The sequence below is a fragment of the Phocoena sinus genome, chromosome 11, assembly GCF_008692025.1.
Source record: "Phocoena sinus isolate mPhoSin1 chromosome 11, mPhoSin1.pri, whole genome shotgun sequence".
Lineage (NCBI taxonomy): Eukaryota > Metazoa > Chordata > Mammalia > Artiodactyla > Phocoenidae > Phocoena > Phocoena sinus.
In genome coordinates, this window is record NC_045773.1 from 38,658,040 (window position 1) to 38,681,980 (window position 23,941).

Below are 23,941 nucleotides of genomic sequence, written 5' to 3' on the forward strand. Positions count from 1 at the left end.
TGTCCGTGTCTTTGAGAAACCCCTCGGCCTCCGGGAGACTGGCCTAGTCCGGCCCGCCCGCGTCCTCGGCTCCTCCGCCGGCCGGCCCGGTCGGCCCGGTGAGGCGGGGAGGGGCCGGAAGCGGTTGGGGCGCGGCGCAAAAGAAGCCTCGCCCTTGGCGCCAGCTCCGCTTTTGGATCCGCCAATGGCCAGCTGACCCGGAGGTCCGGGTCCCGGTCCCCATGGTAACCCGGCGCGCTCGGCTCTCATTGGCTGCGTCGGCCGGAGCGTCGCGTTTCGGCGCTTCGACGCCGACGGTGTGCCACGTATACGGTAGCTGATTGGGCCGCGCGAGTTTACGTCACTTCCCGCCGGCCGCCGGCCCGAGTTGGGAGGTAGTCGGTCTCCGTCCGGCGTCGCGTCCTGCTTTGCTGCGGTCTCGGCCCTAGCGTCAGCGCGAACTGGGCGGACAAGGCAGAGCCAGAGTTGGTCAGTCTGACGGGTAAAAGGCGAGGGGCCGGGCACAGCGGCGGGAGTGTGCGGCAGGGGTCCGCCAGGCAGGCCGCGGACACCTCGGAGCTCGGGACTCACTCTCCGGCCGCCCGCAGGCGCAATGAAGGCACTGATTTTGGTGGGTGGCTATGGGACGCGCCTGCGGCCGCTGACGCTAAGCATCCCGAAGCCGCTGGTGGACTTCTGCAATAAGCCCATCTTGCTGCACCAAGTGGAGGCGCTGGCCGCGGTAAGGCCCGGGGCCGGGGTCATGGTAGGACCTGAGGATGAGGGACGGCCAGCGATTGGGGATCGGGGACACCTGTGCCTTCGGCTGACTCTGCCTGGCGGCCGGCGCTGTTCTGTCCCACAGGCCGGCGTGGACCACGTGATTCTGGCTGTGAGCTATATGTCTCAGGTGCTGGAGAAGGAAATGAAGGCGCAGGAGCAAAGGGTGAGGCACGGACTTCTCGCTCTTTCCCTTGGTCCCCGCTCAACTTTTCACCCTGGTGAGAGGAACCTGACGGGGGGCTTCTTCTTTCCAGCTAGGAATCCGAATCTCTATGTCCCATGAAGAGGAGCCTTTAGGAACAGGTCAGTAGAGACAGGAAGGTCCCTTGGGAAGGGTTTAGGGCCAGGGAAGGAGCAAGACTTAGCCTGGATGGGGACTGCTGAGCCTGGATCCAGGGGCTCAGACCCCCAAGATGATGGTGACCTGTTCCTCTCCCCTAGCTGGGCCCCTGGCACTGGCCCGTGACTTGCTCTCTGAGACTGCAGACCCTTTTTTCGTCCTCAACAGTGACGTGATCTGCGATTTCCCCTTTCAAGCCATGGTGCAGTTCCACCGGCACCATGGCCAGGAGGGCTCAATTCTGGTAAGAGAGCACGTCTTTCTGCTCTAATGTACCTGTCCCCATGTGCAGCCTCCCTAGCCTCTCCCATCCTCCAGCCTTGAACTGCCCCTTGGTGTTGCGGGTGCAGAGCTGTGCAGTTTGTGCTTTTAAGCATTTTCGGCAAAGCCCCTGAAATTTAGGACAGCATGTATATCAAGGTTCAGGAGCCCTGGACTAGGCCTGAAGTCCCCCTGCACTCAGGTGACCAAAGTGGAGGAACCCTCTAAGTACGGTGTGGTGGTGTGTGAGGTGGACACAGGCCGCATTCACCGGTTCGTGGAGAAGCCGCAGGTGTTTGTGTCCAACAAGATCAACGCAGGCATGTACATCCTGAGCCCAGCAGTGCTACGGCGCATCCAGGTGTGTAGAAGCCAGCTGCTTGGTGGGCTCGGGTAGGGCGGGCCACCACTGCCATGACCCTGCTCATGAGCTGTCCACTCCCACAGCTGCAGCCCACATCCATTGAGAAGGAGATCTTCCCTGTCATGGCCAAGGAGGGGCAGCTCTATGCCATGGAGTTGCAGGGTGAGGCAGGGAGGCCACAGGGTGGGGGTGGTCTGTGGCTGGGCTGAGCCCCCTGATGCATTCTCTCCCTACAGGCTTCTGGATGGACATTGGGCAGCCCAAGGATTTCCTCACTGGCATGTGCCTCTTCCTGCAGTCGCTGCGACAGAAGCAGCCTGAGCAACTGTGCTCAGGCCCCGGCATTGTGGGCAACGTGCTGGTGGTGAGGCCCTTGCCCAGAGCATTGTCAACCCCCTCAACCTTGGGGGACAGATGGCCCACTTGTGTTTTCCCCGCTGTCCTTAGGACCCAAGTGCCCGTATTGGCGAGAACTGCAGCATTGGCCCTAATGTGAGTCTGGGTCCTGGTGTGGTGGTGGAGGATGGTGTGTGCATTCGGCGGTGCACGGTGCTGCGAGATGCCCACATTCGCTCTCACTCCTGGCTTGAGTCCTGCATTGTAGGCTGGCGCTGCCGCGTGGGCCAGTGGGTAAGCCTCCGGGCTGGGCCAGATGGGGAGGGTGGGGGAATGCCTGTGCCTCGCTGACAGGCCTGCCCCTCCCCCCAAGGTGCGCATGGAGAACGTGACAGTGCTGGGTGAGGACGTCATAGTTAACGACGAGCTCTACCTCAACGGGGCCAGTGTGCTGCCCCACAAGTCTATTGGTGAGTCGGTGCCGGAGCCCCGCATCATCATGTGAGGATGCTGTGGGGCTGGCTGAGCCCCCATTTCCCCACTGGCAAGGGGATCACTGGCTCGACACATCAGGAGGCCCTGGACTCATTGCCATTTGACTGGGGAGGATTGGACAAGGCTGAAGCCATCGGACACCCGCCTTCTCCTGTGGACATAATCTGGCAAGATCCTTGCTGGGCATACCCCACAAAGCCCACTCCCTCAAGAGGGGCTGGGCCAGAACTGTATGGAATAATAATTTAATGCTCACTGTGGCCCTGACTGAAAGTCAAGCTCAGGCACAAATAGGGCATGGTGGGGGGCCGTGGGGGACAGGGCAAGGGGCTCATAAATAGGGCCCAGCCTGGGTTTGCGTTTAAGGGTAGAGGTTCCTGCTGTGTGGGCCAGGTAGGCCTAGGCAGCCGAGGAAGTGGCACTTGCACTGGCTGCCTTGTCCCAGTCCTCTACAGACATGATGGTGGCTTTGCAGAAGAAGCAATCCTTGTTGTTCATCAGGTGCTGGTTGATGCAGGCTCTGCAACAGGGGAGGGCATAAAGATGGCCTGTATATCCCTGCTGTTCCCCACCCAGCCCCTTGTACCCGTGCAGCCCACTTACTTGCAGGACTTGTGGCCACAGGGCTGGAACACAGCAGAAATGGGGTGAGCATAGCAGATGGGGCAGAGGTCTTCCTCACTGGTGGGCTGCAGGGAGCAGAGTGCAGGGTGGGCTGGGGTTGGGTGCCCAGACAAGTTGGGTGTACACTACGCGCACAGCTGTGATGACGTGTACTGGGGTTGTATGGACCCGTATGCTGTGGCCCCACTCACCAGGGAGGCAGCTGCTGCCTGGGCAGATGCAGAGGTCAGGTGTGCCAGCATCTGTTCCACCTGGGCCAGTTCCTCAACGCTGATGTAATCTGTGTCTGGCGGGTGGTAGGAGGTGTCAGGCCAAATGTGGCCCTAAAACCCAGTGCCTCTTGAGTACTCGCTGCCTGGGAATTTGCTCCTCTTAAGACTACTAACCTGGCCCAGCCCCAAATCCCTCTCTTCCCTGACCCATCCCCGGCCTACTCACAGCTCTGTAGGGAGAAGTGCTTCTGGTCAGGGGCAGGCAGGGCAGTGCCAGGGGTAGGGGGCTCTGGCTGCCCCAAGAGATAGCATATGGAGCGGAGCTGGAAGCAGGGATCAGCCAGGAGCACTGATGTGGCTCTCTCTGTCCTAGGTGGGAGAGGGTACAAGGGTAGTCAGAAGGCTGGGCCTGTCTGAAATCAGTATCTATTCGGAGTGGTGGGGGTGGAAAGTCCAGCCTGTTTGCATTATTGCCCGGTTCATTCCACCCAATCTCCCTGCTTCTCTCCAGTCCTCCCAGTAAAGTCCTAGATCCCAGTAAGGACCCACATTGCCGGGTACCAGTTTGGGTACCAGTTTAAGGGAGCACCACCAGAAGATAATGGAAGTCCACCTACCCCCTCATAAACGTTAACCCTTAAAAGGAAACAGCTGCCCAATCATAGACATTAACCCTTCAAAGAAAACACCTGCCCCCTCATAGACGTTAACCCTTTAAAGAAAACACAACACAAGAAGCTTAAAGGCATGCTTCCCAGGGTTCCGGGAGACGGGCACTCTGGAAAGCCGCCAGCCAAGCTCAGGCTGGGGTATTGTGGCCCGACTCGCTCACCCTCTGGCGGCCACGCGGGGGCCTATGAACGCCGGGGGACGCGGCTACCCCGCCCCGCCAATGGGAGCCAATGGGAGCCTGAGGCCCCGCCCCCGAGAAATCGCCTCCCGGAGAGTATTTAGAAGCTGAGTGCTCAGAAAGGCACTCAGGAGAGAGCTGGGGAAGCCTGAGAAGAGAGTGCTGAGCGGAGCGTGGCCCCAACTCAACCCAAAATCTGGAGCCGGGCAGCTGGAGCGGTCGGCCTTGCGGGACGGAGCCCGCATACTGTCTCGCTGGCCACTGGCCGTTTAGCGCCCCGCACTTCTAGCCGGATGTGAAGTGGGTGAGTCTCGGAGCTGTGCCCCGCACCAAGCTGCCCTGTCCCACCCCTGGCAGCCGCCGCCATGGCCCGGCTGGTGCTGCAGGGCACACTGCTGTGCATGCTGCGTATCGGATTAATGAGCACCCTGGACTCCGAGGGCTTCCTGTCCCCTGCGCCTCATAACTGTCCCTACAAATGTGTCTGCGCTGCCGACCTCCTGAGCTGCGCCGGCCTCGGGCTGCAGGATGTGCCGGGCGCGTTACCAGCTGCAGCTGCAGACCTCGACCTGAGCCACAATGCGCTGCAGCGCCTGCGCCCCGGCTGGTTGGCGCCCCTCTCCCGGCTCCGCGCCCTGCGTTTAAATCACAACGAGCTGGATGCGCTAGGTCCGGGAGTTTTCACCAATGCCAGCGGCCTGCGGCTGCTCGATTTATCATCTAACGCCCTGCGGGCCCTCGGCCGCCACGACCTCGACGGCCTAGGGGAGCTCAAGATGCTGCTTCTGTTCAATAACCGCCTGGCACACTTAGACAAGCAGGCCTTCCACGGCTTGGGCGCGCTCAGTCGTCTCTACCTGGGCTGCAATGAACTTGCGTCCTTCTCTTTCAGTCACCTGCACGGCCTGGGCACGACCCACCTACGTACTCTGGATCTCTCCTCCAACCACCTAGGACGCATCCCTGTACCTGACCTGGCTTCACTGCCAGCCTTTCTCAAGAACGGCCTTTACTTGCACAACAACCCATTACCCTGTGACTGCCGTCTCTACCACCTGCTGCAACGCTGGCACCAGCGGGGGCTCAGCGCTGTGAGCGACTTCGCGGGCGAGTACACATGCCTGGCCTTCAAGGTACCCACCTCCCGCGTGCGCTTCTTTGAGCACAGCCGTGTCTTTGAGAACTGCTCAGCTGCCCTGGCTCGGGGCCTAGAGCAGCCTGAAGAACAGCTGCATGTGCAGGTGGGGCAGTCCCTGAGGCTACACTGCAACACCAGCGCCCCAGCCGTGCACATTGCCTGGGTCTCGCCGCAGCATGAGCTGCTTGTGGCACCAGGGTCTCGCAACGGCAGCATCGCAGTGCGGGCTGATGGCAGCCTGGCCATCAGCAACGTGCAGCCATGGCACGAGGGTGTCTTTGTGTGCCTGGCTACTGGACCCCACCTGCATCACAACCAGACACACGAGTACAACGTAAGTGTGCACTTTCCACACCCTGAACCTGACCCTTTCAACACGGGCTTCACCACGCTGCTGGGCTGCGCCGTGGGCCTGGTGCTCGTGCTGCTCTACCTGTTCGCGCCACCCTGCCCCGGCTGCCGCAGCTGCTACCATCACACCTGCCGCTGCCACCGCTGGCCCCGAACACCCAGCCCACTCCAGGAGCTGAGCGCACAGTCCTCAGTGCTCAGCACCACGCCGCCCGACGCACCGAGACGCAAGGCCAGTGTCCACAAGCACGTGGTCTTTCTGGAACCTGGCAGGAGAAGCCTCAATGGTCGTGTGCAGCTAGCAGTAGCTGAAGACTTTGATCTCCACAATCCCTTGGGCCTGCGGCTCAAGGCTGGCTCTGAGTCCACTAGCTCCACAGGCTCTGAGGGTCTGGTGATGACCTAGGCTGCCCAGGGGCCCCACCGAGGCCACTGCCTGCCCACTGCTTGCCCTGCTCCCCGCTGCTGCCCAGAGAAGTGCCAGATGCTGGTGGGAAGCACTGGGCTTGGTCCTCCAGCCTCCTGTGTGGCCCTCGACATAAACCACAGCAACACCACTCACTGGTAGAGGGGCTGAAGTCCCCAACTCTCTCTTGCTTCTCCCCAGCAACACAGGACCAAAACATCCCAGGACCTAGCAGGGCCTACCTGTGCCCACATGAGGATTGGAACCGAGTGCCATCTGGAAGAGCCCTTGCATCAGAGCCCCAGGTTCACCCGCAGGGGCTAAGGCAGCCATCAGGGAGAGTCGTGGTGAAGAACTGAAGCAAGACCACCTTCTGCTTCCCAAGGGGACGGGAGTAGCCCACAGGGGAAAAGGAGGAAGACTTCAAAGGAAGACTGAGTCCCCACCCCGAGGGTGGAAAGAGGAATTACAAGCCCTCCCTCTGGTGAAATGTGACTCCCCACGCACCAACATTCAAGCTACTTGAAGCTTCACGAGTCCATGCAGTCTGGTGAGAAGGCAACCAGCAGGCAAGGCTCCTCAAGAGACCTCCAGGGGCATCGCAGGCACTCTGAGGGCAGAGCCTCTCCCATGGGCTCGCAAGACAATGGTAAGGGGCACCAATGACCTGTTCCCCCAGCTTTTCAGCAGTAAAAAACCTGCTGAGCATGGCTAAGATGGGAGGGCTGAGCTGGAACTTGCTGTCTCCCAAGGGCAGAATCCTCTTAAGGGCTGGCACTGGTATCAGCCTAATGGCTGAAGCAGTGCCCTGGCTTCATATGCATCTCACCACTCCCACAGCAGGGAGGCAGGGAAGCAGGGACTGGGAACCCCTCCTGAGTGAGGGCTGAGCTGGGGGGCCCACAAGTGTCCTGGATCCAGCTATCATGGAATTTCTTAATAAAGGTAGTACATGCTCGTCGTTGGAGCCTTCACAGACACAGATGGCAGTATGTGTGCTCAGCTCTTAACCCCAGCAGTGTGTCCCTGGATATCACAGGATGGCACCCCGCCCTTAGCACAGTCTTAGTTCCCCTGCCCCTGCCTGAGGCACAGCCACAGCCAGCGGCTCTGCCCATGGGCCAGGGCACCCTGCTCTGCGGAGCTCCTGGATTCTCCTACTTTAGGCTGCTGCTGCTGCTGCTGCTGCCGCCACCGCCACCTACTCAGTTCATACCTCACTACCTTCCTTCCAGCTCCAGACCTGACGCTGAAGTCCATGTGAGAGATGAGCTTTGGAAGGCCCTGCCCAGCCCCCTCCCCATCAGACAAGCCCAGCACCCACAGGGGACCCCAGCCCCTAACACTCACCCTGAGGCTGGGCCGTGCACCAGGAGTCGTACCAGGATGCCTGTCACTGCCACCAGAATAGGGTAGTGGTCCACACTCTCCAGGCCTAAGGGAAAGGGAAGGAAGGGGATGAGCTACCCAAGTGGTCCCGCTGCAGGGGCTCCATCCCTGCCCAGCTGACATCATCGTCATTCACACTTCCCACCCTCCTCCCCACAGAAGGCTGAGCTAGGCTGGGGGTGCCAAGCCAGGCTGTCCTGGTGCAGAATGTAGAATCAGGCAGCACTGCTCCTGGCAGAGGAACCAAGGCCTGTGGTGTGTTGGGTACAGGGCTTCTAGGTCCTCACCAGGCAGCCGCAGGGTGACCACGCGGTCAAACAGGTTCCTCTCAGCTGTCACCCGGTTCAGCACCTGGTTCAGCAGCTGTGAGGGCAGGAGCCCATTGGTGGATGGGTGGGCTCACACCACTGGGGTGTCCCCAGGGTCCCAACCACCCTTGCCCAGACGGACACACCTGTGCGAGACGCCGCAGCAGCATCTCAGAGGTAGGGTGGGCCCAGTCGAGGAATATCTCAGGCACCAGCGTGATGGTCATCTCCAAGACACGCAGCAGGCTGACCGAGAGGTCAAAGCAGGTGGCACATACCTTGAGCTGCCGGCTGTCCACAAAGTTCCGCTCCAGGCGTTCAGCAGCCTGCTGGATCTGAGCCACCAACGTGTGGGCAGCAGTCAGTGGTCTGGCCACACTGCAGATCGTGCCTCATCCTCTGCAACCCCCTGGCCCACAAGGTCCCTCCGTGACCCACCTCCTGGATCATGCCGATAAACTCAGAGAAGGCCCAGTTGAGCTGGTTGAGGACGCTGTTGAGGAAGCTGGGTGCCACGTCAGGACCCTCCCGCAACAGGTCTGCCATGTGCTGCTGCAGCAGGGTGGAGGGGCAGGGCTCTGTGGGGACATCGGGAGGGGCATTATCGGGACTCCAGTCAGCGGCCCCTGCCCGTCTGCCTCTGTTCTCACTCACAGGCCGTTGGTGTAAGGGCAGAAAGACAGCTCTCTGGGAACACTCAGGTCTTGAAGGCAGGGGGACAGGGTGCAGTGCTGCCTGGGGGTCAGGGCTAAATCTGTCCCCTCCCTCTGCTGGGCCAACCACAGGCTGCAGTTGTTCCCAATGCCTCCCCCACCCCCAGTTCTAGAACCGCCCCCAAGCCCCAGCCTGATCCCCAGAAAGTTCTCAGTCATATGCCCTTCAGGAAGGGCTAGACCTAGACGGGGCAACCTAGACTCCTCTTCACTCGTATCAAGGCCATTTCTCCCAAGAGCCTCCTCTGAGCCCTGCCATCCTCCACTGTCCTCTGCTGCCCTTGGCCTGGCCTTAGCATACGGCTGAGGTGGTGGGCGCCAAGTCTGGGCTGACAGGCAGCAGTAACCAGAGCCCTCAGCCACACCGGGCTAGGCATACCTCCCCCACTGCAAATCAATAGTTCCTACAACAGCAGGATGCATATCTGGCCCCACTGCTGTTCTCCACTTGCAGCTCAGGTCCACCCTGGAGGCAGGACTAAGGCAACTGGCAAGGACTTGCTGTGTGACTCTGCACAAGGAACTTGGCCTCTGGGGACCCCTTTAGGCCCGAACACTCCCACAAGGGCAGAAACATACCACGTGGGCTAAAGAGAGCCACTGTGTGGGGTGAGTACAGCATGTGGCAGGCAGATTCTGCAAGCAAGACAGCCCAAGACCCTGGGCTGGGCCCAGTGAAGGTCCTCAGGCTCACAGGGCTTTGCTGGACCATAGGCCCAGGACAGAAAATGCAGACTTTGCTCCCAACCACTTCCTCCAGGAAGCCCCGTGGACACCCTTTGGGGCCCTGGCCAACCCCTAGTCTGTGCCCCTGCCTTGACTCAGGTATCCAGGGTCTGGCACCAGCTAGTGAAAGTAAAGGGGCAGAAGGACATGGTGTTGGGATAAGGCTGGAGGTCAGGAAGCTGGTTCAGAGGGCAAGGGATAGGGTCATCACTTTGCATAAGCTGCCAGCAGCCTGGGAAGATGCTGCCCCTTTTCACTGTGACACATGCAGACTGTTCAGGACCAAAGGGCACACATGGGACTGGAGAGCAAGACTCAAGAGCACCAGAGTGTCCTTAGACTGGGAGGAAGCAGGGAAATGGAAACCCCAGGGGATACACCGGGGGTTTGGGGCCCAACACGAGTTCAGGACTGAGGCTGGAAGAAGTGGGAAAGTCTGCAAGAACGCAAGAGCAGCGGGTGAGGGCCCCCGCCTGCCAAACCTGGATACTCACTCTGGAGGCTGGGCAAATTGGCATCCTCGGGTTTGGTTTTCAGCAGGTGTGGCAGCCGTGTATAGCGGTACCCGAACCCACAGCCCTGGGGGTGGAGTTGGCGGGAGGTCAGTGGGGCAGGGCAACCCCTCCCTCCAGCCAGCCATAGCCACCTCCTCTCCAGCCAGGCTTACCCTCCAGAGCCGCACCAGGATCCAGTTGGTCTGGGCCCAGGGCCGCTGCTCATAGGGAGCCAGCAGACTCCTCACCATGGCGATACGCCTGTGAGAGCAATGGGTGGTGGGCACGGGGTGACGCTAGTGCTGTGCAGGGCAGAGTGCGTGCCCCCCTGCCCCTGGGCCCCCACTCACTGCTCCTCAGGGATCCGCTCCACGGCCCGCAGGGAGTTTGGGTAGCACACGTAGCTGGCCAGGGCCTGCATCAGCGAGTCACGGATATCTGCTGGGACAGGTCATGCCTCAGCAGGTGCCTGGCATGAGCCCTGGTGCCCATGTCTCATACCCACCTGGCTGGCATTGTGCGCAGAAAATAGCCAGCCAGAGGTGCCATCCCGTCCGTCCCCATCTCCCCCAGCCCTCTGTCGGGCACCTCACCAGTGCCCACGATGCGTGTGTCAGCAAAGTGTTTGGCAAGGATGGCAGCCAGACAGGTCAGGGTCTCTTCATAGCCTGCAAGGTTCGGTAGTAGAATGAGCTGATCGGGAGTGCGGACTCCAGAGGCAGGCACACTACTTGGTGGGTGGGCTTGGGTAGTGGGCTCCAGAGCTAGCTCAAGGGCTAGTCTGGGCCCAAGCTGACATCTGGGGACTTTAGGCAGGGCATTCACTAACAGTTGGTAAGAGTTGAAGGCACAGACTCATTGTGGGCGTTGGGCGGGTCCCAGCAGGAGGATAGGTCCTGACAAAGAGTCCTGCCTGGGCTCAAACCCATCTCAGCACACACACTGGAGGGCTCAGCAAAGTCCCCTGGGCACCCACAGCCCCACCTCTGAGGACAAAGCCTGCACTGAGGCCTAGGGCAGGGCAAGGGGACAGGCCAGGAGCGTAAAAGCCCACAGCCTAGTCCAGACATAAACTGCCAAGCCCAGCCTGGAATCAGTGGTCTGCAAGAAGCCCAGACTTCTATGTGGCCACCAGCAGGGCCCCCCTACTCCTTGCTGTGATCTGCAAAGACAAGCCACTCTGCCCCTGCATGGGATGCCACACCCCATGGCCAGCGCCAGGGCAGCAGGGTAAGAGGCCAGCTGGCTCCTGGGCCACAGAAGCACCAAGAAGGAAGGGAAAGCCAGGGCGGGGTGGGGCGGGGCAGGGTGGGTGGGGTGGGGGTGATCCCCACACCCTGTACTCTATTTCGTCTGTTTCCCTCCTAACACCAGGGAGGAGCTGTTGGTTCTATGGCTGCTGGTACTAGGACAGGGCTCTCCACCATGTGGGACTTTTGCAAATGCTTGTGTGATGCTGGGCAGAGCCTCACCTCCTCCCCACGTGGGATGTGTGCTGCTGGGCCATGAGGGCTCAGAACAGGGCTTCTAGGGCTCACTCCAGAGGCCCCCTTTTCTGTCCCCTCCCAGCCTGAATGGCCCCATCACCTGGGAGCTCCTCCATGCTGTGCACAGGGCCAAAGTAATTCTTGAGAGCACTGTAGCTGTTGATGGCCACACTCAGGTAGAATTCGGGCATGAAGGCAAAGAGAGGACCTGTGCGGTCTCCATGCTCGATGGTCCTCAGGCAGACACGCAGCAGCCAGTAGATGTCCTGCATCTTCTCCTGTGGGAGGCACACAGGGTGTTGCTGGGCTGTTCACGGGAGGGGTCACAGGGGGTGTGGCCCGGTCTGGAGATTAGGAAAGGCCTCCCAGGAACATGACATGAGAACTGGATTCCAGGAAGTGGGAGCAGTGGCTCAGGTAGGCGCAATCAAGCACTGTACTGGGCAGGCAAGACAGGCCACCAGCCTGGATAGGGCAGCACTACAACCCCAACCAGAATCCTGGGTTGCAATTTTTTAAGGTACAGAAGGGGGTGCCATGTGACCAGAAGCCTGTGTTGGAACACTGCCCAGAGCAGAAGGGGCTGCAGGGACAAGTGGGGACAAGGCAGTGAGGAAGCTACAGCCTTGGCTAGGCCCAAGACAGCAAAGGGACTGGATGGCCAGGCATGCGGATGCACCGACTGGCTGTGAGGGCAAGGGAATGGTCGCAACAAGAACAGGGCCCACATTTCTGTGCGTAATGGAGCCTCCATGGAGGCTGGAAGTCCTGGGGGAGAAGCAGGCCTGGTAAAGGGCAGAGGGGATGTGGCTTAGGACATGTGGAGCATGAGGTGCCCAGCGATGCCCCCAAAGAGTTGGTGTTAAGGAGGCAGGCAGAAAATGAGTCTGGAGCTCAGAGGAGAAGGTGGTGTGAAGGTCAAAGGCAGCATGACTGCTGGTGGAACAGAGGCCACGGAAAGCAGACAAAACCTGCCAAGGGCCCAGTTCCCCACAGTATGGTTTCCAGATAGTCTATCCCACAAAAGGGGCCAGGAGGGGTCACCAACCAGAGTGAGGCCCTAGGCCCCAGTCCAGACCCATAGCACCACATCTCCTGGAGTGGAGCCGGAGCAGCTGCAGTTTCCACCAGCTCTCTGATGTGCTCTCAAACCTGAGAGCCCGAGAAGATGTAAGCAAGAAGTCAGAGGGTGGCCCTAGGCCTGGAAGTACACATGGACAGGGAGGCCTACAGGAGCTGGCATCACCGAAGGCCAGAGAAGACCGAGTCTAAGGAAAGGATGGCAATGGCACTGACGCGGCCAAGGGGGCCACTGTAATGGGAGAGGAGATGTGTCCACAAAGGGAGAGGGGGGAGCTCGACAGACACCTTGCAAGACTATTTCAGAAAAGTGGAGGAGCCTGATCTGGGCAAAGAGTGAAGAGAAGATGAGGAAGCCAAGACACAGAGAAGGAAGGAGAGAGCGGTAGTGTAAGCAGATGTACAGTGAGAGAAAGGCATCACGGGCTTTTTCCTTTACTAATGGGAGAAGCTGAAGGAGCAGGAGGCAAGAGGGTAAGCATTGCAAATGTAGAAGAAAAAAAAAGGCAGTTCAACATAATAAAGGCTGTATTATGAAAAGTCCATAGCTCACATCATACTCAATGGTGAAAGAACGACAGGCTTTCCCCTAAGATCAAGAACAAGACAAGGTGTCTGCTTTTGCCACTTCTATTCAACATAGTATTGGGAGTTCTAGCCAGAATTAGGCCAGAAAAAGAAGTAAAAGCCATCTACGTTAGAAAGGAGGGAGTATGGGACTTCCCTGGTGGTCCAGTAGTTAAGACTCCACGCTCCCAATGCAGGGGGCCTGGGTTCGATCCCTGGTCAAGGAACTAGATCCCACATGCATGCCACAACTAAGAGTCTGCATGCTGCAACTAAAGATCCTGCATGCCGCAATGAAGATCTTGCATGCTGCAACTAAGACCCGGCACAGCCAAATAAATAAATACACATATACATATATATATATATTTTTGAAGGAGAGAGTAAAATTATCTCTGTTTGCAGATGACATGATCTTATATGTAGAAAACCCTAAAGATTCCACCAAAAAACTATTAGAATTAATAAACGAGTTCAGGAAATTTGCAGGATACAAAATCGACACACAAAAATCAATTGTGTTTCTATACACAAGCAAGGAACAATCCAAAAAGGAAATTAAGAAAATAATTCTATTTACATTAGAATCAAAATTAATTAAACAGGTGTAAATTTAACCAAGGAAGTGAAACACTTGAAACACTGAAAACTATGAAATGTCACTCAAAGAAATTTTAAAAGGTACAAACAAATGGAAAGACATCCCACGTTCATGGACTGGAAGACTTAATATCGTCAGATGTCAATACTACCCAAAGCAATCTACAGTTTTAATGCAATTCCTATAAACGTCCCAATGGATTTTTTTTTTTTTTTTGCAGAAATAGAAAAAACTATTCTAAAATTCCTTTCGAACCTCAAGAGACCCCAAGTAGCCAAAACAATCTTGAAATAGAACAAAGCTGCAGATCTCACACTTCCTGATTGCAAAACTTATTGCAAAGCTACAATAATCAAAACACTATGGTAGGGCTTCCCTGGTGGTGCAGTGGTTGAGAGTCCGCCTGCCAATGCAGGGGACATGGGTTCGAGTCCTGGTCCGGGAAGATCCCACATGCTGCCCGCGTGCAGCAACCAAGACCCAACACAACCAAAAATAAAAAAAAAAAAAAAAAAAAAAAAGTGTGGTACTGGCATAAACATAGACATACAGACCAATGGAATAGAGAGCCCCCCACCCCCAAACCCTCACATATATGGTCAAATGATTTTTGACAAGGGTGCCAAGACCATTCAATGGGGAAAGGACAGTCTTTTCAATAAATGGTGCTGGGAACACTGGATATCCACATACAAAAGAATGAGGTTGGACCATTATCTCACATCATATACAAAAATTAACTTAAAATGGGTCACAGACCTAAACTTAAGAGCTAAAAACTCTTAGAAGAAAACATAGTGGAAAACCTTCATGACCTTGGATTTGATAATGGTTTCTTGGATATCACAACAAAAGCATAGGCAAGAAAAGAAAAAAATAGATAAATTAGACTTCATCAAAATTAAAAGATGTGCATCAAAGGACACAATCAAAAGAGAAAATGGGAGAAAATACTTATAAATCATAATCTGCTAAAGGGTTGATACCCAGGATATATAAAGAACTCCTACAAATCAAAAACAGGTAAACAATCTGATTTAAAAATGGGCAAAAGGATTGAATAGACATTTCTCCAAAGAAGGATATACAAATGGACAATAATTACATGAAAAGATGCTCAACATCACTAATCACTAGGGAAATGCAAATCAAAACCACAATGAGATACCACTTTACACAGATTAGGACTTGAGGATATGGGGAGGGGGAAGGGTGAGCTTTGACAGGGCGAGAGAGAGTCATGGACATATACACACTAACAAACGTAGTAAGGTAGATAGCTAGGGGGAAGCAGCTGCAAGGCACAGGGATATTAGCTCGGTGCTTTGTGACAGCCTGGAGGGGTGGGATAGGGAGAGTGGGAGGGAGGGAGATGCAAGAGGGAAGACATATGGGAACATATGTATATGTATAACTGATTCACTTTGTTATAAAGCAGAAACTAACACACCATTGTAAATCAATTATACCCCAATAAAGATGTTTAAAAAAAAAAAAAAATTTCTGAGAAACAAGTGTTGGCAAGGATAGGCAGAAATCAGAACCCTGTGCCCTGCTAGTGGGAATGGTGCAACCACTATGAAAAACAATATGGCAGTTTCTCAAAAAAATTAAAAATAGAATTACTATATGATCCAGCAATTTTGCTTCTGGGTATATACCCAAAAGAATTAAAAAATAGGATCTTGAAAAAGTATTTGCACACCCATGTTCGTAGCTGCATTATTCACGATAGCCAAAAGGTGGAAGCAACTCAAATGTCCATAGATGGATTAACAGATAAATAAAATGTGGTATATACACACAATGGAATATTATTCAGCCTTAAAAAGGAAAGAAATCCTAACATGCTACAACATAGATGAACCATGAGACCATTATGCTAGGTGAAATAAGCCAGTGACAAAAATTCCACTTATACGAGGTACTAGAGTAGTCAAATTCACAGAGACAGAAAGTAGAACAGTGGTTGTCGGGGACTGAAGTGAAGGGGGGAATGGGAATTAGTGGATATAAATTCCAGTTTGGGGAGATGAAAAGAGTTCTGGAGACTGGTTGCACAGCAATAAATGTACTTAACACTGCTGAACTGTACATTTAAAATGATTAAGATGATAAGTTACATATTGTATTTTACCGCAACTTTTTAAAATGGTTAAGATGGTAAACTTTATGTTGTGTATATTTTATCACAATTTAAAAAGAAGGTACAAAGATGGGAGGGTGAGGTTCCTAAGAAGACAGTGTGGGAGGGGATGGCAAGATTGCCTAGGGAGGTGGACAGGCATGAAATCCTGGTGGTGGGATGACAGTGACCATCTTTGTGGGGCTGGAGCAAGGTGGTCTGTGGCAAGAGAGAACAGAGGGGTAAAAGGCAGAGGTGGTTTGGGTTGGGGAGGAGTCACCAGAAGAAAGAGCAGTAGAGACAGGGATACCAAGGGCCTTGATCACCCAGTTATGGGGGAGGGGCACGCCCAAGAAGGTGAACAGATGCCCTACATGGGCACCTGGGGAGCATCCCAAGGCACTCACTTGTGGAGGGGGAGATGTCAGGGAAGGTGGGGAGATAAAACAAGTGCTGCAGGTCCGGGGCCTGGGGTGGCGGGGGTCAAAACATGGTCGCTGCGGGAGTGCACCGTCTGTCCGTCTACCCCGGGAGGACAGGGACTCAGCTTTCTGGTTCACTACTGAGTGTCCCCAGTGTCAGGATGGCACCTGGCATCCTCCAGGCTCTGGGCATGTTAATGAATGAACGAGTGAGTGAATGAGTGAGAAGAGAACAAGCCAGTGGCCTCGAGTGGGAGGGGAATCAGAGAGAAGCAGATGCAGATGCAGGGTGAGGCTTGGGAGAGGCCAGAGAGCCCCTGATGCGCTGGGAGAGGAGCAGGGGCAGTGGACAGTGGGAGGCAGGTAGAGACAGGCTGTTCCTTGAATGGAGGGTTATGAGCTGCGTGGGGAAGTGGGGTCTACAAATGGCATCTACTTAAGTTCATGGGGCATGAAAAGTTCAGGGGATGTGGCACTAGGTGGGGAGGGAGGATGAGGAGCGGGGAGGGGGCACATGTGTGCCAGAGGCCCAGGAGGGCAGGGAGCACTGAGGGGCTGGCACAACGCTGCCCAATCAGTGACTAGTCCAGGGGCTTGGGGAGGGCAGCAGCTGCTGGCCTAGGACACACCGCTCACCTGGGAGTAAACGGTGGCATGGACCCAGGCAAGACGGCGACTTAGGTGATCCAGCTTTTCTGAGAAAACCTTCTGGCTCTTCGTCAACTCTGCAAGGATGTCCTTCCTCTGCCACCCAAGGAGAAGGGAGGAGAGGACAATCAGGACATGGCCCCGTGCCCAGACCCACGCAGCCTAGCGGGGGCCCCACTGGTGCCCGGGGCAGGCAAGGGGTTGGGCGGACCCAGCTCCACTCTTCAAAACCCTCCTCAGCCTCTGACCTGCTGGTGAGCCTGAGCAAGACAGGGCCACAGGTGCCCCTCAGAATGTGGAAGTGAGACGCAGCTGAGGGCATGTGAGATGAGCCCCTGGCTGGGACATCCCAGGGACTCCATGCTAGAACTGCAGCTCCGGCAGCTGCTTTTGCCCTGGACAAGCGCAGGGTCATGTAGACAGGTGGGAGCCAGGGGCTGCCAGGGAAGCCCAGACTGGGCATTCTTGGCTCTGTTCCCCAGGCCAGAGAGCTACTGGCAGAGGGGCTCCAGGGGAGGGAAGGAGGGAGGGAGGGAGGCCCTGCTTCCTGCTGACTCTGCAAGTGGCCGAGGAAGTACTCAGGGTAGAATCCATAATTGATGAGGAGAGTGGGTGTGCGTCAGCACTTAGTGGCCAGGGTGGGGGCACCCTGGCACAGGCCATGGCTGGCTGATGGGGCTCAGGCCGTGCCTAGCCCTGGTGCCAGCCCCACTCTCACTGATGTGGTCTGCCCGGGGCGGGAGTGGGGAAGAGGAGAACTGCTAGGCAACCCCAGAGGCAGGGGCAGGACAGCAGCTTTCCCTCATGGGCTTCCCTGGGGAACCCCAGCGAGCAAGCTGCCCTCTTTAATGCCCCGCCCTCCCAAAGACCCACCTGCCCATCCACCTTACCCGCTTGGGGCACCGGCGGAGCTTGTCCTCTGTGTCCCTCAGAGCCATCGCATACTCATTGACATCATCGGACACTCCCACCATCTAGAGCACCAGACACCACATCCAGGGTGACCCTTGGGCACTTCGCACAGGTTTCTCCACACCCAGTCTGGACCCCAGCCCTGCCAAACCCTTAATCTTAGGCCCAGGACAGCCCCCTCCCACAGAAGTCAACGAGGTCAGGCCCAAACGGCACTGGCAGAAACTAGTCTTGCTGTGGCATATGCTAACGTGCACAGTCACGCCCAGGCACCCCTGGAGACACGTGGGCACGTGTGGGCGCACACACACATGCACCCAAACACACAGAACCACATAACATGAGCATGGACCAGTGGCGTGAGACCTTGCCCAGCTGCTGGTGAACGCTGAGATTATACATCATGATGGCACCGTCCAGGACTTCCAGCAGGGAGTTCTCGGTGAGGGGCTGCTCAGGCTCCTCGGGGGGCCGCCCCACCAGCAGGCCGTCATTCCACTGGCTACCCTCGACTAGGGAATAGGGAAGGACAGGGTCAGGGTCAGGGTCGGAGCCATTCCAGTTCTCTTCTAAGCCTATGGAGCCAGGATGGGCCTTATAGGAGGAGAAGGAGGCCCTCTCCCCCTGCCTGGGCCTAAGGAGGGACCTGCAGGGAGAACGTGTGGGCCGGGGCAGGGAAGGTGCTGCATTCCAGGACCTATTTCTGTAGCATCAATTTCCTGCCCTCAGAGTGCACTTCCCACACCCCTGACATACTGCCAGGCCACAGGACCAGGAGGGAATGGGGTGTATTTGGCTTTGCCCCGGGGGAGTGTTGTACAGGAGAGAAGGATCCTTCAGCGCGCCACGCCTGGCCCTGCCTGGCACCTACTGTCCTCACGGGTCCTCTGCTCCGCGCTCAGTGTGCGGACCTTCACTTTCTCTGCGGTGCTCAGAGGCCGCCGTGGGGTCATCAGGCTCACAGCTGCTGTGCTGAGGAAGCGGTTGGCTCGGCCCAGGGTTGGAGAACTGAGCCAGCTGGGCCGAGGCAGGGGCAGCGCGCCCCCCATGGCCAGGGCCTGCATGGGGCGCTGTGGTGGAGAGAGGAGGCCAGATGCCACTCAGCAATCCCAGGACCCGGGCCCACTTATGGCTCCCTTGATATGTGAGGCTGGGGAACGGGACAGCGAGAGGGCACCGGCTGGCTGGGCAGGAGGCCCCGCAGGGCCCCATTCACCACTGCGCCTGCGCCTCACTCTCCACCTGCTCCAACCCAGCCTTCACTCTGCATCCCAAGACCCTGTGTCTCGTAGGGACTCAGCAGCAGGAGGCATGCCCCACCACACCCGTCAGTTCATGCCTCCACCTGCAGCAAGGGAACCTGCCTGGGGACAAGCTCCTTGCCTGCATGGAGGGGGAGATGGCCCCGTGTGACACCCCTGCCCTTATGATAGAGGGACAGCCCAACACAAAGCCCGCTGCCTGCCCCTACCGCGGCACCTGGGCCGCAGCCGGGGCTGGCTCCTCATCCTCATCCAGGTCATCCATGGTGGCCGCCTGGAGCTCCAGTGGGTCGATCAGGATGTTGGCCTTAGAGGCAAGGTCATCTAGGAGGAATGACAAGAGGGCTCTCAGACCAGTGGAGGGCAGAGGGGTCATAGGTGGAACCACTGAGGACAGTGAGAGGGCAGGAGGCCCTGAAGGGCCCCATTCACCACTGCGCCTGTGCTTCACCCTCCACCTGCTCCAACCCAGCCTTCACTCTGCATCCCAAGGCCCTGTGTCTTATAGGGCGAGTCATGCTGAGTGAGGCAGAAGGCTCTCCCCACCACGACCCCATCACTCCCTGTCTTTATCTGCGTGACCTCACTCTCTACAGGGCTCTATTTCTTTGACTGCTCCGTTGCTTTCTTCCTTGTCCTGCCCCACAAACAAAGGGAGATCCAGAGCTGCCCAGGGCTCTCCTTGCCTCACTCTGCACACTCCCCAGGGGGTCCGGTCCTCACCGCAGGCTTGCCCCCACCTCTACACTGACAGCTGGACACACCATCGCTTCCTCCAGCCCAGGCCTTCATCCTGGCTGCATCACTGGGCACCTCAAACATACTAAACTGTCCTCTCCTGCAGCTCCTCTTCCTGACGGTGCCTCATCCCCGCAGACTCTGGCAAGAAGCCTGGGGTCATCCTTGTCCCCTTCCCTTCACCCTCCCCGCCTCCTCTGTTGCCTGGACAACTGGCTTCCTTGTCTCCTTTCTTGGCCCTTGCACTCTACCCTCCACACTGTAGCAGCCAGAGGGAGCTTCTTACAACTCAGACCCCCCAACCTCGCACCCTTGCTTCAGGACCTTCCAAAGCTACCACTGTTCCTGGAAGGAGCCTACAGCTGCTTTGTGGCCCACAAGGCCCTCAGACTCTGCCCTTCAGACTCCCTGGCCTCATTTCCCATCACTCCCTGCCTCTCATTTTCCTCTCTAGCACGCCAGCTGCTTTCTCTCTCCAGGCCATGCTGGGCCGTTGCTGGCATCCCTGCCACCGCTCACACTGTGCTCTCAGCCCTTTGCACTGGAGACATCTGTGCTCATCCTTGAAAGTAGTTCAGGCAGCAAATGCGAGCCCCCCCCCGCCCCCGCCCCCCCACCCCCCGCCAACTCCCTCACCAAGACGCCATGGTTCCCTCCTCCATCAGCACACTGCCCCCTATTCCATCACAGGGCTCCCAGACCTCCTCTGGGGTGGATGTGCAAGGGAAGGAAGGAATCGTTGGACACAAGACCAGGGGCAGAGGAGGCCCATCAGCATCTCCCTGCAGAGCAGGTGAAGTGACTCGGGCGCCCTCTGGTGGGCACAGCGCAGCGCAGCACTCAAGGCCGAGCTGGCTCAGGAACCAACCCCCATCCTGCCCTGCTAACTGCCCAAGCCTGCGCGCACCTTTGAGGGTCTTCCGAAGGTGTGAGAGGAGGCCTCCAAGGCGCTGCAGGTCAAAGTAGTCCACCTTGCCATTATAGAAGACCTGGGGCGGGATGTAGGCCTCTGCGAGGAGTTGGGAGGCCAGGCCAGCAGTCAGAGCCCAGCAGGACCCCTGGCCTAGGCCACCTACCTGACCAGGCTTCCCCTACCACCCCACCCTCTACCATTTCAGGTCAGTTCCAGCAACGGCACAACTTGGGATGAAGGGGGCATTCTTGGCTGCTGGTCACCCAGGTGAGAATCAGAGAGGGCCCTGACCCAGCCCTATGGGAGATCGCCCAATGCAGGCTGCTTCCACTGACCCCTGGGGACTCCGTCCCACAAAAACACAGGGCCCCCAGCACCTCAGAGCCCACCCAAGGCATCCCCGACAAAGGACTGCACAGAGGGCTAGTGGGCAAGGACTGAGGAACAGGGCCCATAGAGGACAGGAACCCAGGGGACCATCAGAGCAAACACGGGCTCACCATCCAAGTGCAAGGCCTCCGCGCCCAGTGGGTAGGACTCAATTAGGCAGGAGGCCTGGGACAGCTCCCCCAAGCCCTGCCCTCAGCTATCACTCCACACCAACATTAGGGGCTGCCCTGGGGCTGGCTCTGCCCAGCGTCTACAACTCGAGGCCCTGGCCACACTCACCCTCACTGAAGGCAGCGCATGGGTTTGAAGCCTTGTATTCGTCCCAGTAGTAACGCAGGGCCGAGATCAAGCGGTGCAAGAAGCAGACCATGTACTCGGGGGGGCAGAGCATGGGCATGTTCTGCAGGCACAGGTGTAAGACATGCATTTGTGCAGCCCGGAGGCCAGCCCACTCCTCATCCAAGGCCCTGCCCCAGGACCCTGGGCTGAGCAGAGAGGGTAGGGCGGCAGGCGGGGAGGAAATGCAGGAGTGCCAGAATTACAGGTGCAGATGCTGTGACAAAGCCAGGGGGCCATGGTGGGCTGGCCTGGGGATACCTACCCCCCGGCTGCTGGCATTCTCCTGCAGAAACTTTCGGAACTTGGTCAGGAAGATGTACCTAGAAGCTTCGCCCTTCAGGAGAAGGAAAGCCGAGGCTGTGATGAGCTGAGGATCCTGGCCCCAGACCGGACTCAACTTAGCCTGCACCCTGCCACAAGAGCCTGAGCCAGCCCTGCCCTCTGGGTCTCCAGGCCCGGTCTGAGACCCCTCCTGGCGAGGGACCCACACAGGGGTCTGGGAATCACTTACCCCGTTGTCATCTTGATTGTTCAACAGCAGCTTCAGGATCTGGACCTGTAGTTCTTCCACCACTGGGGGTGGGGTGGGGAACAGGACAGCCTTCCTCAGGCAGGGCCTTGCCCTCAGGCTCCCGGGGACCGGCAGGGGGAGCAGGTTTGGACTGAGGCTCCACCACCAGAGATCCCCAAGTCCAACCTAAGCATGGTCACTACCAAGTACACAGGCACAGAAATCCTCCACCCCCTACCCAGTGCCTGAGGAACGGGGCTGACCTTCGATGCGCTTCTTGAGCCTTTGGCAGCCCCGTTCATAGGCACGCCGCCGGAGCCGCTCCTCGGAGGTTTCGTCCTTCACCTCCTTACTGTCTTTGCCCTGGGCAGGGGCGGGGCAGGGGAGGGGGGTGAAAGATGGCAAGGCTCACCCTGGTCTACTTCCATACTCCCACCCCCAGCCCAGGAAGGGGCCTCGCATGCCATGTACAGGTGGCTCGGACACCCCGGGTCAGCCCTCACTGTGACCACCACCCACCCAAGTCAGGGCTGCCCACCTCCCTGCTGGAGCGGTGGGGCCACCAGGTGGTGGGGATGAGCTCCTGTAGGCCAGCCTCCTCCACACGCAGGGGGCTCTTGATGTAAAAGAAGACAACGGACCGGAGCACGTCGAAGCTGGTGGTCGTTAAGGCAGAGCTCCGCTCACCACAGGGTGCCCCGTACACCCTCATGAGCCCTCCCGAAACTTGCCCACCTCCGGATATGCCCACCACAGCTCTCCCAGTCCTCAGGGTGCCATCGCTGCTGTGTGCCTGTCACCACTGACTGTGAGCCCAGAGAAACAGCTGTGGCTGTCAAACCCACCAAGCCCAATTCCAAGCAAGGGCACGATGAAGACTTGTCACAGGAACAGATGACGGTGGGACAGCTGGAGAGAGGGCCTGGCAGCCTCTCTATTTGTTTCTGCCTCCTAGAGGCTGAGGACCCCACAGAGAGAAGACAGCTACTAGCACAGGTTTCCCAGCCAGGGGCCCGAAGCTACGCTCTCTCTCCTACACCTGCAGTTCTCAACGTTATAGGGAAACAGGAGGAGCTAACTCCTTCGAGAAGATTTCATAGAAACCCCCGCTATGGAGCACAGACAGAAGTGTAGTGCTTTGGCTGAAGAGGGCGGGCGCTGATGGCTCCCCCCTGCCCCCCACCCTCCACCTCTGGGTGGCCCAAGAGCCTGCAGGCATCTGGAAATCCCTGCTCAGGCCAGCCAGCCAGCCTGGATCCTTTGCTCTACCCTCCCTGCTCTGGGAAGGCTGGGTCCTGGAACAAGGACTCACACGCTGGGTGGCTCTGGTCTTCCTGAGCCTCCGTGGGGAACCCTGGGCAGAGGCACACCACCCTCCCCGGTTTCTGCTGACCCCAGAGGGCACCGCATGTCTGGCCTGCCTAGTAGCAAGGAGAGGATACAGGACGTGGCTAAGCAGAAACTTGCGAGACTTCTCATGACTGAGGATGGCAATGGTGAGCCGCAGGTAGCGGATCTGTGGGGAGAGGGTGCTTAGAGTGGGCAGGTGAGGCCCAGGGGGCTCAGGGCCAGGGCAGGAGCTCCTACCTGCAGGCCCAGGTCAGGGACGATGGGCGAGAACCGGTACAGCCGCAACAGGGACATCATCAACTGCTTGAGGCAATCTTGCACCTCATAGTCCTGGAAGAGGGAGGTGAGGTTGCACAGCTACCCGCTGAGGGCAGGCCCCGGGACAACCATCTATGCAGCCTTCTCCAACACCCTCCCTGTACGTCCCCTGACTCAGTGGAGCCTGACATCCTGGCCTGAGGCCTGATATCCGGCGCCTCACCTCCATGAAGAGCCACAGGAGATCCAGGACCTGGTGCACCACAGACTGCGCCTGTGCGGGGGTGCCCGCCTCCACGACGCCCAGCAGGAAGCTCATGAGCACGGCCTCCACCAGGTACACCTTGCGCTGCACCAAGGGCGGGTACCAGTGAGGTGGCAGCCTCCTGCCCCACTCAGGGCCCCCCTGCCCTGGCACGTGGCCAAGGCCACAGATGGACTCTTGGTCCCCGTCAAGCAACCCCAAGTCATGGATGAGCCCTTCTGGGGTCTGATGGAGACACAGGAAATGCTGCTACCCAACAACGCCTCTGGGGCTCTGCACATGCCATTCCCTTGGACTGTGATGT

General features: G+C 57.8%; 3 protein-coding genes across 12 annotated transcripts in view; 2 read left to right on the forward strand and 1 right to left on the reverse strand.

Annotated features, from left to right (window-relative positions):
- The first annotated feature begins 207 nt into the window (after nucleotides 1-207).
- GMPPB (GDP-mannose pyrophosphorylase B) lies at nucleotides 208-7,117 on the forward strand. Of its 4 annotated transcripts, XM_032647850.1 has the most exons (11): nucleotides 209-468; nucleotides 588-721; nucleotides 845-925; nucleotides 1,017-1,065; nucleotides 1,204-1,346; nucleotides 1,566-1,724; nucleotides 1,811-1,889; nucleotides 1,964-2,091; nucleotides 2,175-2,357; nucleotides 2,437-2,533; nucleotides 6,341-7,117. In XM_032647850.1, the coding sequence occupies exons 2-11, from the start codon at nucleotides 593-595 to the stop codon at nucleotides 6,496-6,498; spliced, it is 1,206 nt and encodes a 401-aa protein (XP_032503741.1). In that variant the 5' UTR covers nucleotides 209-468; nucleotides 588-592; the 3' UTR covers nucleotides 6,499-7,117. The 4 variants fall into 4 exon arrangements, with proteins under 4 accessions (XP_032503743.1, XP_032503741.1, XP_032503744.1 ...); XM_032647852.1 differs by lacking the exon at nucleotides 6,341-7,117 and adding an exon at nucleotides 3,906-4,013 and having other exon boundaries at nucleotides 208-721; XM_032647853.1 differs by lacking the exon at nucleotides 588-721 and having other exon boundaries at nucleotides 211-468.
- RNF123 (ring finger protein 123) overlaps nucleotides 2,797-23,941 on the reverse strand; it is a 31,308-nt gene continuing 10,163 nt past the window's right edge. For 6 of the 7 annotated variants that reach the window (XM_032647827.1, XM_032647826.1, XM_032647825.1 and 3 more), the window contains 27 exons: nucleotides 23,596-23,721; nucleotides 23,352-23,444; nucleotides 23,207-23,280; nucleotides 22,303-22,420; nucleotides 22,028-22,127; nucleotides 21,765-21,826; nucleotides 21,516-21,587; nucleotides 21,194-21,314; nucleotides 20,519-20,620; nucleotides 19,091-19,197; nucleotides 18,483-18,681; nucleotides 17,978-18,123; nucleotides 17,590-17,673; nucleotides 16,688-16,795; nucleotides 11,357-11,534; nucleotides 10,363-10,437; nucleotides 10,120-10,207; nucleotides 9,943-10,030; nucleotides 9,770-9,854; nucleotides 8,275-8,414; nucleotides 7,983-8,171; nucleotides 7,816-7,891; nucleotides 7,490-7,574; nucleotides 3,621-3,763; nucleotides 3,374-3,468; nucleotides 3,162-3,247; nucleotides 2,797-3,078 (listed from right to left, as the gene is read on the reverse strand). In XM_032647827.1, coding sequence (XP_032503718.1) covers nucleotides 2,958-3,078; nucleotides 3,162-3,247; nucleotides 3,374-3,468; nucleotides 3,621-3,763; nucleotides 7,490-7,574; nucleotides 7,816-7,891; nucleotides 7,983-8,171; nucleotides 8,275-8,414; nucleotides 9,770-9,854; nucleotides 9,943-10,030; nucleotides 10,120-10,207; nucleotides 10,363-10,437; nucleotides 11,357-11,534; nucleotides 16,688-16,795; nucleotides 17,590-17,673; nucleotides 17,978-18,123; nucleotides 18,483-18,681; nucleotides 19,091-19,197; nucleotides 20,519-20,620; nucleotides 21,194-21,314; nucleotides 21,516-21,587; nucleotides 21,765-21,826; nucleotides 22,028-22,127; nucleotides 22,303-22,420; nucleotides 23,207-23,280; nucleotides 23,352-23,444; nucleotides 23,596-23,721 — 2,961 coding nt within the window. In that variant the 3' untranslated portion in view covers nucleotides 2,797-2,957. Of the gene's footprint in view, nucleotides 3,079-3,161; nucleotides 3,248-3,373; nucleotides 3,469-3,620; nucleotides 3,764-7,489; nucleotides 7,575-7,815; nucleotides 7,892-7,982; nucleotides 8,172-8,274; nucleotides 8,415-9,769; nucleotides 9,855-9,942; nucleotides 10,031-10,119; nucleotides 10,208-10,362; nucleotides 10,438-11,356; nucleotides 11,535-16,687; nucleotides 16,796-17,589; nucleotides 17,674-17,977; nucleotides 18,124-18,482; nucleotides 18,682-19,090; nucleotides 19,198-20,518; nucleotides 20,621-21,193; nucleotides 21,315-21,515; nucleotides 21,588-21,764; nucleotides 21,827-22,027; nucleotides 22,128-22,302; nucleotides 22,421-23,206; nucleotides 23,281-23,351; nucleotides 23,445-23,595; nucleotides 23,722-23,941 lie in introns of those variants that run through there. The other variant, XM_032647828.1, reaches the window with a different exon arrangement.
- Nucleotides 3,755-7,117, forward strand: AMIGO3 (adhesion molecule with Ig like domain 3). The gene has a single exon (XM_032647838.1). It carries the CDS (start codon nucleotides 4,610-4,612, stop codon nucleotides 6,137-6,139), a length of 1,530 nt encoding a protein of 509 aa, XP_032503729.1. The 5' UTR covers nucleotides 3,755-4,609; the 3' UTR covers nucleotides 6,140-7,117.

Excerpts from the sequence above, each read along its gene's own strand:
- GMPPB (XM_032647850.1), top strand. The coding sequence starts at position 593 with ATGAAGGCACTGATTTTGGTGGGTGGCTATGGGACGCGCCTGCGGCCG. Across the intron at positions 1,066-1,203 it reads AGAGGAGCCTTTAGGAACAG|CTGGGCCCCTGGCACTGGCC; the intron begins GTCAGTAGAGAC and ends CCTCTCCCCTAG. Across the intron at positions 2,534-6,340 it reads GCTGCCCCACAAGTCTATTG|CAACACAGGACCAAAACATC; the intron begins GTGAGTCGGTGC and ends GCTTCTCCCCAG.
- AMIGO3 (XM_032647838.1), top strand. The coding sequence starts at position 4,610 with ATGGCCCGGCTGGTGCTGCAGGGCACACTGCTGTGCATGCTGCGTATC.